The sequence below is a fragment of the Hemitrygon akajei genome, chromosome 13 (genome assembly GCF_048418815.1).
Source record: "Hemitrygon akajei chromosome 13, sHemAka1.3, whole genome shotgun sequence".
Taxonomy (NCBI): domain Eukaryota; kingdom Metazoa; phylum Chordata; class Chondrichthyes; order Myliobatiformes; family Dasyatidae; genus Hemitrygon; species Hemitrygon akajei.
In genome coordinates, this window is record NC_133136.1 from 80,482,090 (window position 1) to 80,499,460 (window position 17,371).

At 41.1% G+C, this 17,371-nt stretch overlaps 1 protein-coding gene across 1 annotated transcript in view; it reads right to left on the reverse strand.

The window, feature by feature from the left end:
- Window positions 1-17,371, reverse strand: part of haspin (histone H3 associated protein kinase) — a 75,839-nt gene that overhangs the window by 50,240 nt on the left and 8,228 nt on the right. Inside the window, exons 2-3 of the mRNA XM_073064944.1 lie at window positions 14,344-14,565; window positions 8,919-9,039 (exon numbers count right to left, since the gene is read on the reverse strand). Of these exons, the coding sequence (XP_072921045.1) occupies window positions 8,919-9,039; window positions 14,344-14,565 (343 nt within the window). The remainder of the gene's footprint in view (window positions 1-8,918; window positions 9,040-14,343; window positions 14,566-17,371) is intronic.

Genomic DNA, 17,371 nt, shown 5'->3' on the forward strand with positions numbered 1-17,371 from the left:
ACTTCGGAGTATTCTTTGCGTTTCTGGAGGACTGCGGGTGGGGGGGGGGTAATCTTGGTCGAAATATATTAATTTATCCTCTAAAAACACTCTCCTTACCCCAGGCCCTTCGTAGAATCTCCGCCTTGGTGCTGTACCAAAGGAATTTAATTATAATTGATCATGGTAAGATCCAGCGCGTCCCGCAGTAAATTTCCGACAAACTCCGTCATAGACGGGCCCTCCGCTCATTCGGGAACGTTGTAGATTCTGATATTTTTCTGCCATGATTTTCCCTCTAGATCAAGCAGTTTACCTTCTTGGTGATATATGATTTTTATTGTCTTGTTCAGTATCCGTTCCACGTTTTGAACGCGATCTTCCACCTTCTCAATGCGAGTCTCTACCACCACTATTTTTTGATTAACGCTGGCGAGCTCTGCCTTAATATCACGGAGCTGCTGCTTTACATCGTTCTGGACCTCCATTATTTTTTTCAGGATTTCGAACATATTCGCTGCTTCGTCTGAACGAGGCCCAGCGCCCACCTCGCTCGCACGCGGTCGGGTCGGAGAGCCACTCGCTGCACTCCTCTCAGACGCAGGCTCCGCAGAGTCGCTTTTTTAATTTCCATTCCTTTTCCCCATTCTTGCCCCTCTTTTCAGTTCAAATATTTTTCAAAAAATATTATGTTTGACGGGTTAAAGGGGCTTAATACACGTTTTTCCGGAAGAGCTAGTGACTTAAGCTGCCATTCTCGACGATGACGTCACCGGACAATTACCATTAATTTATATGGGAAAAACTTTTGAGCGTTCCCAGACACAAAAAATAACCTACCAAATCATACCAAGTAACATTAACACATAGTAAAAGCAGGAACCACTTTGCTACTAGCAGAGCCAATAGTAACATCAGCAGCTTTCATGATTCTTTCTCTCTGCGTGTAAATAGTGAATGGTGGATGCAGGCAAGTTCAGCACAAGCACAATGTCTTTATTTCATTCACCACAATCGAAATGCTTAATTAAGTCCAGTTTTACACTAAGCGTAACACCCTTACGAGCCCTCTTGGGCTTTTCTGATACCTTAGGACACATCTTGCTAATGGCTGCACAAAATAAATCGAGATAAAGCACAGATGCTCACAGACACAGTTCAAAGCTATAGTGGCTTGATGCTGAGTGTAGTTCCTGGGGAAGGAGCTTGGCAGCACCACTCCCGCTACTCGGGGTGCGCGCTGCCTCTATAATGGCTCGCTGCAAAACAAACTCTGAACGCTATTTTCACTTTTCGCCTTTTTTCGTAAAAGCAAAGTGGCGTAAAGCGAACTTTCAAAAAGCGGGGCATACCTGCAGATACTCTCAACAATTACTTCGGCAGTTATAGCAAAATGTGTATTTCCTTGCATGCCAGTTCTCTTTAAACTCAACATCCCGTTAACCTAATTACATTTCATCAGTCTATGATATTTTAATTATCTATGTACATAGGCCTCCTCTTTGAGTAACACTCAACCATCACTACTTCCCGCTATTAAACATTTGCGCTCTTAACTGCTTAGTCAACTTTTTCTACTCTTAACCACTCTTCCATATCCTATTTACCAAGATATATGGTAGTTTTTTTTCCTTTTGTTTGCTTTCTCACTTCATACGTTACACTGTTCATTATCTTTTGAATCAACTATGCACATTTTGTTGCACATATAACTCAGACTTCCTGGGGGGTATTAATTCAATATAATTAACTTAATTTTTGAATACCTCCCAGTTTTCAACTTCATTTTTACCCATTAGATTTAATTAGTGTACCACAAATAGCATTTGTTCATTACATAAAATTGGAGTCATAAACTCAGGGGCCACTTTAGCAGGTACCTCCTGTACGTAATAAAGTGGCCACTGAGTGTATGTTCACAGTCTTCCGCTGCTGTAGCCCATCCACTTCAAGGTTCAATGTGTTGTACATTCAGAGATGATCTTCTGCACATCTCTGTTGTAATGCTTGTTTATCTGAGTTACTGTCCCCTTCCTGTCAGCTTGAACCAGTCTGGCCATTCTCCTCTGACTTCTCACTGGTGAGGCATTTTTGTCTACAGAACTCCACTCACTGAATTTTTTTAATATATAAACACCATTCTCTGCACCAACTCTAGAGACTGATGTGCATGAAAATCCATTAGATAAGCAGTTTCTGAAATACTCAAAATAGTCCATCTAACACTAAAAATTATTCACAAAGTCATTTAGATCACATTTCTTCGCCATTCTGAACAATACCTGGATTTCTTGACCAAGTCAACACACTTTTATACATTGAGCTGCTGCCACAGGACTGACCAATTGACATTTTCATTACTGAGCAGGCGTATCTAATAAAGGGGCCACTGATAACAAAGGCTCTTCACCACACAGACTGATCAAGTTCCCTATCTGTACCAAGCTAATTTTTTCCAGAAGTCAGAGCATTCCCATTATTCCTACCCCACTAATTATTTCCTTGATAAACTATTCTCATCATCTCCCCACAAATCTCAAAACCCCCACCCACACTTAGACAACTGTTGCCAATTAACCTGCCAGCCTGCCAGAAACCAGAGCAGCCAAGGGAAATCTTTGCACTCACAGGAAGAATGTGTAAACTCTATATAGAAGTGCCCAAGGCCGGATCAAATATGGGTCACTAGATCTGTGCAGCAAGCCTGCCTTATAAGAATATCGCAGTGGCCCATCTGGCCTATCACGCTTGCTCCATCATAGATCAGAATCACATCTGATCATCAAACTCAATGGCACTCCCCTGGACTATCCCGAGATGCCTCAATTCCTCCTATCTTCAGAGAGCCATTAACCTCTACCTTGAATGCAGCTAATGACAAAGCATTCACAGACCACTGGGATAGAGAATTCAAAAGCTCACCGTACTCAGCATGAATTCTTTGTCAGCCCAGGTCTCAATGGCCTGCTTCTTATTCTAAAATTATATACTCTAAGTTTAGACCTCATAGCCAAAGCAAAGATCCTCCTTACATCTAGCCTGTGAGCCATTGAGGAATTGCTTGTTTCAATGAGATTGCTCATTCTAAACTCTATAAGGAATACAGACAAAGTTTGTTCATGCCCTCCTTATATGATGTGCCTGCTATTCCTTCATATCCCTCCACATTATATTCTTTATCTCCTTTTTCATTCTCCTCTCCACTCACAATTCCATTTAATATAATAGCAGCAGGCTTGGAAGTTATTGATATAGATTGTGAATGGGGGCACTCGAACACCTGTCATTGAAGTATCCCACTTGACACAGCATGTCAATTTGAGAAAGAGGAATTGTCACTCTGCTTTTTGCCAATTTCCAGAATTATATCAGCACATTATCCAATTGCACAGGCTCTAACTTTGTTGATTTACCTCCTCTGTGACACCTTATTGAATCCTTATGAAAATCGATATACATCATAGCAACAGGTTGCTCCTTATCTATTCTGCTGGTTACATCCTCAAAGAACTCCAATTGAATAGTCAATGACTTCAGCTCGTATTCCAAGCAGATCCTGATCATTCTTATTATCCTCTTCTAGGAGTTCTATTATATCCTCCATTATAGTACATTTACATGCACTACTGATGATAGACTGAGAGGTCTGCTTGTCACAGCTTTCTCAAATAGTGAAGCCTCATTTGCTGCCCTATCTGTAGAAACTTTACCAAATATGCTGAATTTGGAAGAAGATTAATAAACAGTGAATTTTTTTAAAACTGTTTTTATACCCTTTTTAACTGCTTAGTTTTTTTAAAAAGCAGTTTACCTGCACTACCGTTTACTATATGCATTTTTTATTATATTTTATTAACTTATTTGCCTTCTTGTGTGGTTTAGCCTCTAAGCCTGGCAGAACTCTTTCTACTGACAGGAGAAGGGGTGAAGGCGGGTCCTGGCGCCTTAAAACCAGTGCTTCGGGTAGATGGAGCTCGCCAGCCTGGGAAGGCAGTCCATCTAAGAGAGGAAAAACTCTGATTTCAAACCTCCGCTGTCTTGCGGCTATACCCACTCATGGGAAAGGCTTTGGGAGTAAACCCTGAGGACAAATCCAGAGCTGGAGTCCTTAAGGCAGTCCGACGTTGCCTTCAATCTCGTTCTGGCAACTCCTGCTGCGTCAATGGTGCCAAGCTGTATCGGCCCTTGCCCTTCCCTTGGGCAACATCAGTGGCATGGAGATGGCAGACTTGCTGCATGGGCAACTGCCCATCTTCCACACAACCTTGCCCAGGCCTACACCCTGGAAACAATTCCAGGGGCAGATCCACGGTCTCGCGAGACTAACGGATGCCGCCATTTGCAGTATGACATTTTGATTTATGTGCTGTGTGTGATACATGTTGTATGGATGCACCGTGGTCCAGAGGAACTTCATTTCATTTTGTTGTATAAATGTACGGTCAGATGACAATAAACTTGAACTTGATTACTATTTTGACAGCCAGCTCACGTAGATTATCTAGTCCTTAGGATTTATCAGCCCTTAGAATCAATAATTTTTTCAGACTCCTAAAACTAATAATTTCTTTCAGTTCCTTATTCTCCCTTTAGAACTCCCATATTTCTGGGTGGTATTTTCTGCTTCCTGCTATGAAAACATACACAAAATTTAATTAATTTTTTGCCATTTCTTTATTCTCTATTATAAATTCTCCTGTCTTCAGATAGAAGGGAGATACATTTGTCCTGGCCTAATCACGAATCTTAGCAGTTATTTTGTATTCAACTTGCTTTCAATCAGTACTTAATACTCTTATATTACAATCACTTTAATTAATATTCATGTCACTCAACTAAAACTGGCCCATTACTCAAATCCATGGTGTGAGGTACACTTTTGAAGAAAACCAACTTAATACTCTTTGGGGAATGTCACAACTTTCATTCATAATGGAATCAGAAAACAAAAATCACCCTTAAGCCTACCATTCCTGCATATATTTCCATTTTCTGCATTTGTCTGTCATTGCAATCACTTTAGCGATGTGATTTCAACCTTACTCACCCAGGATGATCCTCCAAATCAACTGCCCTTCTCTCTAAATTTGCCATCCTCCTCTCCCATTGAAACGGATAGATCCCAATCCATTCCCAACTCTCTTCTCCCCTCTGCTTTTTAAGTCCTATTTCACCACTCTAACTACCCACTCACCTGAACTGCAGGACTCTAACAGCCCTTTAACCTTTTCATTAAATACCATCACCACAGCTGTTCTTTAATTATACCCAAATTTGATTTTTATCAAATACTGTTCTCTCCTTCACTCTGCTTTATAAAATTTGTTTCTGACCTTTCATCAGACTGGGAAAAGCTATCCTCCTGAAACATTAATATATGCTGCTTGATGTGCTAATGTTTCAAAGGTGTTTATTTCATTATTGACAGTTACCACAATGATCAAGCCTCTAAACTATTGAAGATAGTTTCACGATTTTTTTTTTTAAGAGTTCTATTCAAAACATAGAAATGGCATGCTCTTCACTCAATGTCTTTGAAAATTTACATTTTGGTCATCTCCATTGACTTTGTACTACAATTTATTGTACTATAAAAATTATTTACTCAAAAAAGTCAAGCGAGCAATAAGTATAGGGGCTGCTATTGTTAGGGGATCAGTCAGGTTTTCAGTCATAATTCCAGAATATTATACTGCTTTCCTTGTGCCATGACAAGGGCATCATTAAGCAGCTGCAGAAAACTCCAAAAGGGATATACGAACAGGCAAATGTTGTGATCTTTATTGGAAACCAATGAGATTGCTACATAATAAAAGGGATTGTGGTTATACAGGTGGATTTTGAGAAGTTAGGGAAGAGGCCAAGAAGCAAAACCTAAAGGGTAGTAAAGAACAGATTATTTAATTCCTTGAAGCACTGTATAGAAGAGCATTGTATGACTAAATATGTAGCTGAAGAGGAGACGCAGAAGGGTGGGTATCGAATACCAGCCTCTTGAGATTAGTGCTGCTGAGAAGTTGTTGTTCTGGAATGGTCAAAAGTAAACACCATATGTCCAGACTTTAAAAACAATAGAGGTGGCATTAAAGTACTAGAACCATCTATACATTGCCAACTAGTGAGGAGGAAATAGAAAAGCAAATTTGCATGGATATACAAAAGTCAGAGTGGTGATAATGGGCGATTTCAACCAGCCAAATACAGTCAAACAAATTAGAAGCAGGTAGAGGCCATTTGACACCTCAGCAACCAATCCAGATCTTGGCTAATCTGCATTTCCAAATTTCAACAGCAAGAATTCTCATCACTCCACCCCAAACATGCTATCAAGCATCTATCTACCACTGCCTCAGATATATTCAGGTTCTCCTCCCATCAACAGTTGAGGAGATTTTCAGAAACAGAATGCTCAAAACATTCTCATGTTTATCTTAAATGGCAATCCCACATTTTTAAAGCAATCCAGGTTCTACACTCTCAGGAATGCAGCAGGCCAGGCAGCATCTATAGGAAGAAGTACAGCCAACGTTTTCGGCTGAGACCCTTTGTCAGGACTAACTGAAAGAAAAGATAGTAAGAGATTTGGAAGTGGGGGGGAGGGGGAAATCTGAAATGATAGAAGACAGGAGGGGATGGAGTGAAGCTAAGAGCTGGAAAAGTGAGTGGCAAAAGGGAAACAGAGCTGGAGAAGGGAGAGGATCATGGGACGATCATGAGAGGATCAGAGGCCTAGGGAGAAAGGGGGGGGGGGGGGGGGGGGGGGGGAAGTACCAGAGGGAAATGGAGAACAGGCAAGGAGTGATTGTGAGAGGGGCAAAGAGAGGGAAAAAAAGAGGGGAAAAAATCAGGGATGGGGTAAGATGGGGATGAGGGGCAGTAACGGAAGTTAGAGAAATCAATGTTCATGCCATCAGGTTGGAGGCTACCCAGACGGAATATCAGGTGTCGTTCCTCCAACCCGAGTTTGGATTCATATTGACAATAGAGGAGGCCATGGATAGACATATCAGAATGGGAATGGGACGTGGAATTAAAATGTGTGGCCACTGGGAGATCCTGCTTTCTCTGGCGGACAGAGCGTAGGTGTTCAGTGAAACGATCTCCCAGTCTGCGTCAGGTCTCACCAATATATAGAAGGCCACACCGGGAGCACCGGATGCAGTATACCACACCCTTATTTATTTCCCCCCCCCCTTTTTTTCCTCTTATTTTTCCTCTCTGCCCCTCTCACAATCACTCCTTGCCTGTTCTCCATCTCCCTCTGGTGCTCCCCTCCCCCTTTCTTTCTCCCTGGCCTCCCATCCCATGATCCTTTCCCTTTTCCAGCTGTGTATCCCTTTTGCCAATCACCTTTCCAGCTCTTAGCTTCATCCCTCCCCCTCCTGTCTTCTCCTATCATTTCGGATTTCCCCCTCTCCCTCCCACTTCCAAATCCATTACTATCTTTCCTTTCAGTTAGTCCTGATGAAGGGTCTCAGCCTGAAACGTCGACTGTACTTCTTCCTATAGATGCTGCCTGGCCTGCTGCATTCCACCAGCATTTTGTGTGTGTTGCTTGAATTTTCAGCACCTGCAGATTTTCTTGTGTTTGCATCTATACTCTCAGGGGAAGTTTCTGCTCCACATCTATATTGTGAAAATTCCTTAGGACCTGACGTTTCTATCAAGACCCCTTGCACTCTTCTAAGTTTTAATCAGATACAAGTCCAGCCTGCCCAACCTTTATTCACAAGATTTTCTGCCCATTCCAGGTGGTAATGCACTAAACCTTCAATGAATTAGGTTCCTTCCTGAAATGAGGAGACTATTACTGCACATAGTACTCCAGATGTGTTTCTTTCTTATAAAAATGAAACATTACATTCATTTCCCTCTCCAATAAATAATAAGATACTGTTAGCTTTCCCAGTTACTTGCCATGCCTGCATGTTGCCTCCATTTCAGAGCTCTGTAACTGCTCACCATTTTGATATGCTTCGCTTGGTTTCTGAGTTTAAGTGAACAACACTGTATTCCTCACCCCCTGCATTAAACTCCATTTGCCAGACTTTCACCCAATCACTTTTCCTTAGACCTCTTAACTTATGGCCCTTTCACTAAGTCTTTCCCACCCATTCTCTGCATATTTGAGGTAACAATAGCATGAAATAAATAAAGAATTGGAGGTCTCTCTGAAAATGACCAGGTGAACAGAATAAAAAGAACTAACTTAAGGGTTGCTGAAAGTCTGCACTGAGGCTGGGGGTGGGGCATGAAGAAGAAAAGGTAGCCACTCTCCTGCTGCCCCTGCCCAAATCTTGGACACCTCTGGCCTGCATCAATTCAGTGAAAATAAAAATATTCTAGAATTGTAACACCAATTCTCAATGCCCCTATCAGCTACCTCCTGCCTCCGTTATGGGAGAAGCTGCACTTCTATATTGAGTTCATCAGTCACCAGAGAACCCTCAAAACCAGAGAGAAACCAAATCATTCTCATTTACCAGAGTAATTGCATTAAAAAAAGCATAATTTTATCTCCCCATGACGGAGCAATTAAATCAAAGAATACACTTGCCAAAGTAACACAAGTATCAGTTAACCTGTGATGAAGAATTAAATTTGGAATCCAATGTTATCCATTGTTCCAAGTTAAGCCAACTAGTGCCCTTAATGACAAGATAGAGGGCTATTGAAGTGTTGTGGAGGGAAAGAAAGAAGGAAATAATTTTAATTACATTTTATTGTCTATATTGTGATACACAGACCTTCAATGCTTTGAACATATTTTCGCTGGTAAGATAGCCAATCACAATGTAAATTGCTGCAGAATCGTTTTTATGTTCCATAATTAGCATTCTGCTGCATCTCAGATGCAGTTGCCTACAAAACCATAGTTCGAATTGTTACTTAAGATGATTGCGAAGTATCAGTGGGAAGCATAGGAAATACCAACTTACCTTTTTCCTCATCTGAAGCTGGCTATTTCTAACTTGATTTGACGCAATTTTGTGGTTCCGTAGTTTCCGGCGATAAGTGACGAATTTGGACTGTGGCGTTGTTGGGATTCGTTCTTTGTGCCTGTTTTAAATTCACCCTTCCTCCTCCCCCAAAAGGAGAGAGAAAGGAAGGAAAGAAGAAAGATTTTAAGCGGTATTGTTAATAAAATAACAGATTATTTCAGAAGGTGTGTTTTTAAAAAAACAAACTTGATAAAACTAATTCCAGAACAGAATCAGAACAACAGAATGCCTTCTAGAGTCTAACTGTATTGCAGTTATTAATTGGATTGAGAAAGTACACAGCATACAATGAAATTATTTGGTTATCAAATCTGCAAGTCTTTGAAAAGACTCATTCCACTTCCCAGACCTGCCTCTCCTCCCATACCATTTCATTTCCCCCCCCCCCCCCATTTAATTCTTTGCATACCTCAATGCTTAGTGATAGTCTCCAGTGTGGCTCACATTTGGAATGTATCATGTTACAAAAATAATTTCCCTCAAACTATTTTCTGCTCATCTTAATGACTTTGATGTTCCTGAGAACTGTCAATTCTGCACTCAACTCCCAGCACTTTCCTCCTTAACTACTAGGAAACAGAAGAACCCAGCCAAGTACAAACATGCAGAAATTCCGAAGTTGCTCACAGCTGAGTGCTCGCAACTTCTTCAGTGTTGAATTCCTCATGATCTTCCTGTGCTTCCCAACATTATGATGGGGAATCTCCCAACAGATTCAGTAGCTCCATTCATTTTAATGGCATGGAATGACAATTCATATGATTCAAGTAAAATTTTAACTGGGAACTATGTTCCTTTAGACAGATTGTTCCACCCAAACTGTAATACTAAAATAATTCATTCTAATATAAAACACGTTCCTCAGGAGCATATTTGGAGGGCACAAGATATATACATCCCAAAGAAGTAATATTCCAAAGAAAAGATGACACAACTATGGCTATCAAGGGAAGTCAAAGGCAACATAAAAGCCAAGGAGAGGGCATATAATAGAAAAAAATTAGTGAGAAGTTAGGGGATTGGGAAGCTTTTAAATACCAGCAGAAGGCAACTAAAAAAGTCATTAGGGTGGTGGTGATGATATACGAAAATAAGCTAGCCAATAATATTAACAAGGACACCAAAAGTTTCTTCAGATACATAAAGTGTAAATGAGGTGTTACAAATGAGGAGCAACTCTGATGGGCAGAAGGGTACAGAATCATCAATGCCCCCCCCCCCCCCTTTGGAGAATCGCAAATCGCTACTATTCCGATGCTGTTATCAAAGGAAATGAGAGAGATAAACAGCTCATACAAATTTATGAGAGGGGGCACAGCACAGGTTGGAATGTCTCCTATTGACAAAGAGAGAGATTACTGTTATTGTCTCTTGGAGAAGGAATCGTGTATTGAGTACTGTTCTATTCATTGAAACCCCTCAGGGGGCAACCAGAGTGGTCTGGTTGAGGGATTGCATCATCCCAACCTGATTGACATCTGAGACCCCGTGAGTGGGGATAAAAGTAGGGTCTGGGGAACACCCTTCAGACGCACCAGGAGAGACGCTACGAGACCGGTGGGGGCTTGTGTGTGTGTGTCCCCTTGCCTGGGTGATGAGTCCTCCACGGAACGGTCTAGCTAAAGGACGGAGACGGATCAAGATCGTAAAAGGAAAGTCGGCAAGTTACACTCTCTCTCTCTCTCTCTCCAACAATTGCAACACAATGAACAGCAACTACTACAGCCTGTATGAACTGAACTGAACTTTATATTTCCATCGGACAATTCATTATCCCCTAGACAACAACGATAGAGCTTATTTATTATTATTATACCTGCACTTTTAGGTTTAGTATTGATGTCATATATTATCTGTATATTTGCATTGATATTATTTTTGTGTATTTTTACTAATAAATACTGTTAAAAATAGTATCATCAGACTTCAACGGATACTCCTATCTTTGCTGGTAAGATACCCAGTTACGGGGTTCGTAACAGAGGTAAGAGTGGTTACTGGACTGCTGGGAAACTGGAAAACTATGCTGGAGAGGTAGTAATGGGGACAAGAAAATGGCAGAAGAAGTGAATAAGTATTTTGCATCAGTCTTCACTGTAGAAGATGCTAGCAATATGGTGGAAGTTCCAGGTGTCAGGGCTCATGAAGTGTGAGAGAAGGTTCTTGGGAAGCTGAAAAGTCTGAAGGTAGATAAGTCACCTGGACCAGATGGTATACACCCCAGGGTTCTGAAAGAAGAGGCTGAAGAGATTGTGGAGGCATTAATAATCTTACAAAATCACTAGACTCTGGAATCATTCCAGAAGATTGAAAAATTGCAAATGTCATTCCACTCTTCAAGAAGGGAGAGAGGCAGAAGAAAAGAAATTATAGGCCAGTTGTCTGACCTCAGTGGTGGGGAAGATGTTGGAGTCGATTGTTAAGGATGTGGTTTCAGGGTACTTGGAGGCACATGATAAAACGGGCCAAAGTCAGCATGGTTTCCTCCAGGGAAAATCTGTTGAAATTCTTTGAGGAAATGACAAGCAGGTGTCGTGGTTTCTTGAAATAACCAGGAGACGCAGAAGATTCTTCGAGAAATTTAAGCCTTTATTTGCAAACAAAAGCTGAGGCAATTAATGAACGTGTCACTAATTGCCTGCCTAGCCTAGTTCACAGTATTCTTTATAGTAATTTCTTATCTTAGTTTCATTAGCATACCCCCGTCTCCTATCTCAGTTACATTAGCATACCCCCGTCTCCTATCTCAGTTACATTAGCATACCCCCGTCTCCTATCTCAGTTACATTAGCATACCCCCGTCTCCTATCTCAGTTACATTAGCATACCCCCGTCTCCTATCTCAGTTACATTAGCATACCCCGTCTCCTATCTCAGTTACATTAGCATACCCCGTCTCCTATCTCAGTTACATTAGCATACCCCGTCTCCTATCTCAGTTACATTAGCATACCCCGTCTCCTATCTCAGTTACATTAGCATACCCCGTCTCCTATCTCAGTTACATTAGCATACCCCGTCTCCTATCTCAGTTACATTAGCATACCCCGTCTCCTATCTCAGTTACATTAGCATACCCCCGTGTCCTATCTCAGTTACATTAGCATACCCCCGTCTCCTATCTCAGTTACATTAGCATACCCCGTCTCCTATCTCAGTTACATTAGCATACCCCGTCTCCTATCTCAGTTACATTAGCATACCCCGTCTCCTATCTCAGTTACATTAGCATACCCCGTCTCCTATCTCAGTTACATTAGCATACCCCGTCTCCTATCTCAGTTACATTAGCATACCCCGTCTCCTATCTCAGTTACATTAGCATACCCCGTCTCCTATCTCAGTTACATTAGCATACCCCGTCTCCTATCTCAGTTACATTAGCATACCCCGTCTCCTATCTCAGTTACATTAGCATACCCCGTCTCCTATCTCAGTTACATTAGCATACCCCGTCTCCTATCTCAGTTACATTAGCATACCCCGTCTCCTATCTCAGTTACATTAGCATACCCCGTCTCCTATCTCAGTTACATTAGCATACCCCGTCTCCTATCTCAGTTACATTAGCATACCCCGTCTCCTATCTCAGTTACATTAGCATGCCCTATCCACTTGCAACGCTTATCACCAGCACATTAGCTTCTCCGTTTGCCACCAATATTTCTGCTCAGTAGCCCATACTTGCTCTAGTCTACTCCCTGGAACACGTGTCCCCCTTCCCAGCATTGACTGGTCCCCATACCATCACACCACGCCACGACCCTGTCTACCACCGTTATCTCTACATACTTACTTTCACTGTTAGCTACATTCTTAAGGCACTGATGCGTTCAATAGTACAGAGACAATACAGACATTACATTCTGGCTAATAAGTTGGATACTTGGTAAATATAAAGCTGGTTTTTCACTGTTAGCTACATTCTTAAGGCACTGATGCGTTGAATAGTACAGAGGCAATACAGAGATTACATTCTGGCCAATAAATTGGATACATAGCAAACACAAGGCTGGCCACATAGTTCTGGCCACACAGCAAACAATGCAATTTTATTCTCCAATACAGGACAGACAAGGGAGAGTCGGTCTATGCTGTGTACTTGGACTTTCAGAAGGTCTTTGACAAGGTGCCACACATGAAGCTGCTTAACAAGCTTCGAGCCCATGGTATTACAGGAAAGATTCTAGCATGGATAAAGCAGTGACTGATTGGCAGGAGGCAAAGAGTGGGAATAAAGGGAGCCTCTTCTGGTCAGCTGCCAGTGACTAGTGGTGTTCCACAGGGGGTCTGGAAAAAATGAAAAGGGTTGACTAACTGGAGAGAAAATACAAAAATCTAAGGTGTCAAAAGATTTGGGAGTCCTTGTGCAGGGTTCTCTAAAGATTAATTTGCAGGCTGAGTGGTGAAAAAGGCAAATGCAATGTTAGCTTTCATTTCAAGAGGGCTAGAATATAAAAGCAAGGATGTAATGCAGAGACTTTGTAAAGCACTAGAGAGGCTGCATCTGGAGTACTGTGTGCATCATCTTAGGCTCATGCTTAAACTGGAGGGGGTTCAAAGGAGGTCCAAGAAAATAACTCCAGGATTAAACAGTTTGTCATATGAAGAGCATTTGATGGCTCTGGGTCTGTATTCACTGCAAATCAGAAGAATGAAAGATGATCTAATTGAAACCTATCGAATGGTGAAAAGCCGTGACAGAGTGGATATGGAAAAGATGTTTCCTCTGGTGGGAGTGTCAACAATCAGAGGATACAGCCTCCAAACAGAGGAGTGTCCTTTTAGAACTTAGGTGAGGAGGAATTTCTTTGGGCAGAGGGTAGTGAATCTGTGGAATTCTTTGCCATAGGCAGCTCTGAAAGCCAAGTTTTTATGTATATTTAAGGCAGAGGTTGATTGATTCTTGATTAGTCAGGGCATGAAGGGATTCAGGGCAGAAGGCAGGAGATTGGGGCTGAGGAGAAATGGATCAGCCATGATGAATTGGCAGAGCAGACTTGATAGGCCAAATGGCCTAATTCGGCTCCTATATCTTGCGGTCTTGTATAACAGTACCCTGCAAACTTTAAATCGCTATCAATTTTCTATTTAACTAAACTGATGGTTAAGTCACAAGTATTCAATTTCCCACAATATACTTGAAATGGGTACACAATTGTAGTGGATTGATCAGAGCATGAAAACCCTCCAGAGTTGCATGCCAGCACATTCACTATGATCTGATATTAATAACAACATGCTCTGTACGTCATTAATTTTTGAAGAATCATTCAAGATATCAGCTCAAAGCTGTTCGATTCATTAAAAACTGTTCAAGAAAAACTTGCAAATATATATATATCTACATATAAACATGTACCTGGTAACATGTGGAAAATGGTTTTCTTTCTCCTCCACAAATATACTGTCTTCTTGACTTTCGCCTTCTATGGAAGTAGTGCTACGATCCTTGTAACGCAAAGCCCTTCTCTGTCGAAGGAGATAACTTTTTCTCTTTTGGCTTTCAGTGTTTTGTTGCTTTTTAACATTTTTTCTCAACACTTTGCCTTTTGAAAAGCTACGCAATACTCCCCCTCGCAGTCTGAAAAGATTTAGAGTAAGATTTCAAAAAGTATACAGTAAATAAAGTAAGAATTTCTGGAACACTTTAGATTTCATGCATATTAAAAAAAATTGAAGCTTTGGCACTTTAGATCCAATAAATGTTTCTTTTCTAGGAATGAATTCAATAGTTCCATTTAATATCAGAGAATGTATACAATATACAACCTGAGATTCTTGTTTTTCACAAACACCCACAGAAACAGAAGAGTGCCCCAATGAATGAGTGATGGTAAAAATATTAGGACCCCAAAGCCCCCACTGCTCCCTCCTCCCACGCACAAGCAGCAGTGAAGCATCAACTCTCCTCACTTACTACAGCTAAAAAGCATCAGGACCGTCCACCCACCAAACAAAGGCTGAAAGAAAGACCACGATCTGCAGTACAACAAAAGCTAATCGTTCTCCCATCAATTCAACATACCACAGGCTGTCCCTCACCCTAATAAAGGGGCAGAGAGATGTCACTCAGCAAGAGGGAAGACAAACAAAACAACTCGTTGATTTACAATGCTAAAGTCTGCCACATCACTTTCCACCAGAGTTCTCAGACTTGAGAATCGGCAACGAACTCGCCCCCACTGAGAGAAAGAGGGAGCACAATCTGGGTACAGAGCCCCCGACTGCTGATTCGCTGTTCCCAATATTCCGTTTTTTCTCCACAATGCTTCAGTCAGCAGCACTGGCATAGAGTTGGCTCATCCCAAGGGCCACACAGCCTCAGAAACTTGAAGGCACTCGTCTTCTAGGCCACGTCCTTGGGATATCGAAAAACTGCCAGTCGGTGAGCACTCATAGAAATAATTCCATACAAACAGACATTTGAAGATGCTACTATTTGAGATACTATTATTTAACCATCAGCAACAGGTAAATTTTGAAATCTATGTGCCCACTTTAAATAAAAAGGAGAAAATACTGCAAATTATGACAGTGCCAACATCAAAACTTCCAATTTATAGACTGCTCCTTGCATCCATTATAGAAAACCAAGAACAACATTAGAGAGTACATTACTCCCATCTAGGTTTCCTGCGGGGAGAATTAGACAAAAGGTATAGACACTGCAAAAATCTCCATTGACCATTGCCTGGAGCCAGTCTGGCCACACCCAGGAACAGATCTAGTCAAGTCAAGTCACTTTTTATTGTCATTTCGACCATAACTGCTGGCACAGTACACAGTAAAAATGCGACAACGTTTTTGAGGACCATGGTGTTACATGAAACAATACAAAAACTACACTGAACTACGTAAAACAACACAAAAACTACACTAGACTACAGACCTACACAGGACTGCATAAAGTGCACAAAACAGTGCAGGCATTACAATAAATAATAATCTAAGAGATCATTCAACCGTCAACCCAATTGAGTGATCAAAATTCAAGAGCCAGAAACAGAAAAGCAGTCATACAAATAATGGAGTAGTTCTTGCAAGAGTCTACATCTCACTTTAATTCTCTATACCAAATAACTGCAGAGGATAAATCATAAAATAGATTCAAGACCAAGAAAGGCTGATATAGATTATGATTATATTAAGAGGTAGAGCTGGATGGAAAGGCCATATAGTATACATCTGCCCCCGATTCGTAGTTATGGGGACAGAGATTTGGGAAGTGCACCAACATTATAATCAATCTGGGAATCCATTAATAGACCCAAAACAGTATTACAGGGTGAATTGCTACTTAATACTACAAGTAACAGCACAATTTGAAGTGCAAAATACCTTGTTTCATCACAAGGATACAAACAGCATTGAATATAATGGCCCAAATGAATATAATAAGGCTTACTGGCTAAATTCCATACAGCCTCTGCTTACCTTTCTCAGTGCCAGAAAGGGAAACTTGCTGCTTGTGAGCGCTCTGGACACAATTTGAGGTCGTTTGCACTGCCCAGAACTTGTACGGAACAATCATGTTATCTGATTGGGGGAGTGGGGTGGCTGGGAGGGGTGGTGATGAAGGTCGGAAGAAGCCTCCCCATAAATTTTAAACAACAGTCACATTCCCGTTTCATGTCAAAATTTTGAAGCTGTTAGTATCCCAATAGAAGAAAGCAGTTACACTTTCATCAGATAAAAATCAGACAAAAATCTACCAGTGCGTTCAAACCTTTGTATCTGAATAGATCATGCAAAGTCCTGGACTTGTTTGAACATCACCCAAAGATGGCATTTCCCAGCAGATTCACACTAAAAGTTAACAGGCAACTTCCAACAGGTAATATGAACAAGGGAAATAATTATGTAAAACACTCATTTACAGAAGTGGTTTCTGACTTACAACACACTTAGGGATCATTAAAATCTCTTTCCATCTTAATTGCATTCCCCCTTGTCAGTTTATCTCCTTCATATATTCAAACTTCAGACTGATGACCAACAAGCACTTTTCTAAAAAACTGCTGCCTCACAACCCATATAAAAAAACTTCCAGAATCATTGACTGCACGTTAAATTCCAGCAATTACAATATTTCTCAGCAACCTCACATACAGGTTTGCAGTTGTATGGGCAGAAGCACATGACAATGCTCAAGACGGAAGGCAAAGTAATAGAAACTGCAATAACATCAACATACACAAAACAACAAAAAAAATTCAAACATTCCTTCTACAGTATAAATACTTAACAGAAAAGTTACATTCCTGTGTGGATTATCCAATCCACAGTACTGTATTACCATTTTCAGTGACAACTTCCATTATAAAAAGTCACACCATAAGACATAGGAGCAGAACTAGGCAATTCAGCCCATCAAATCTGCTCTGCCT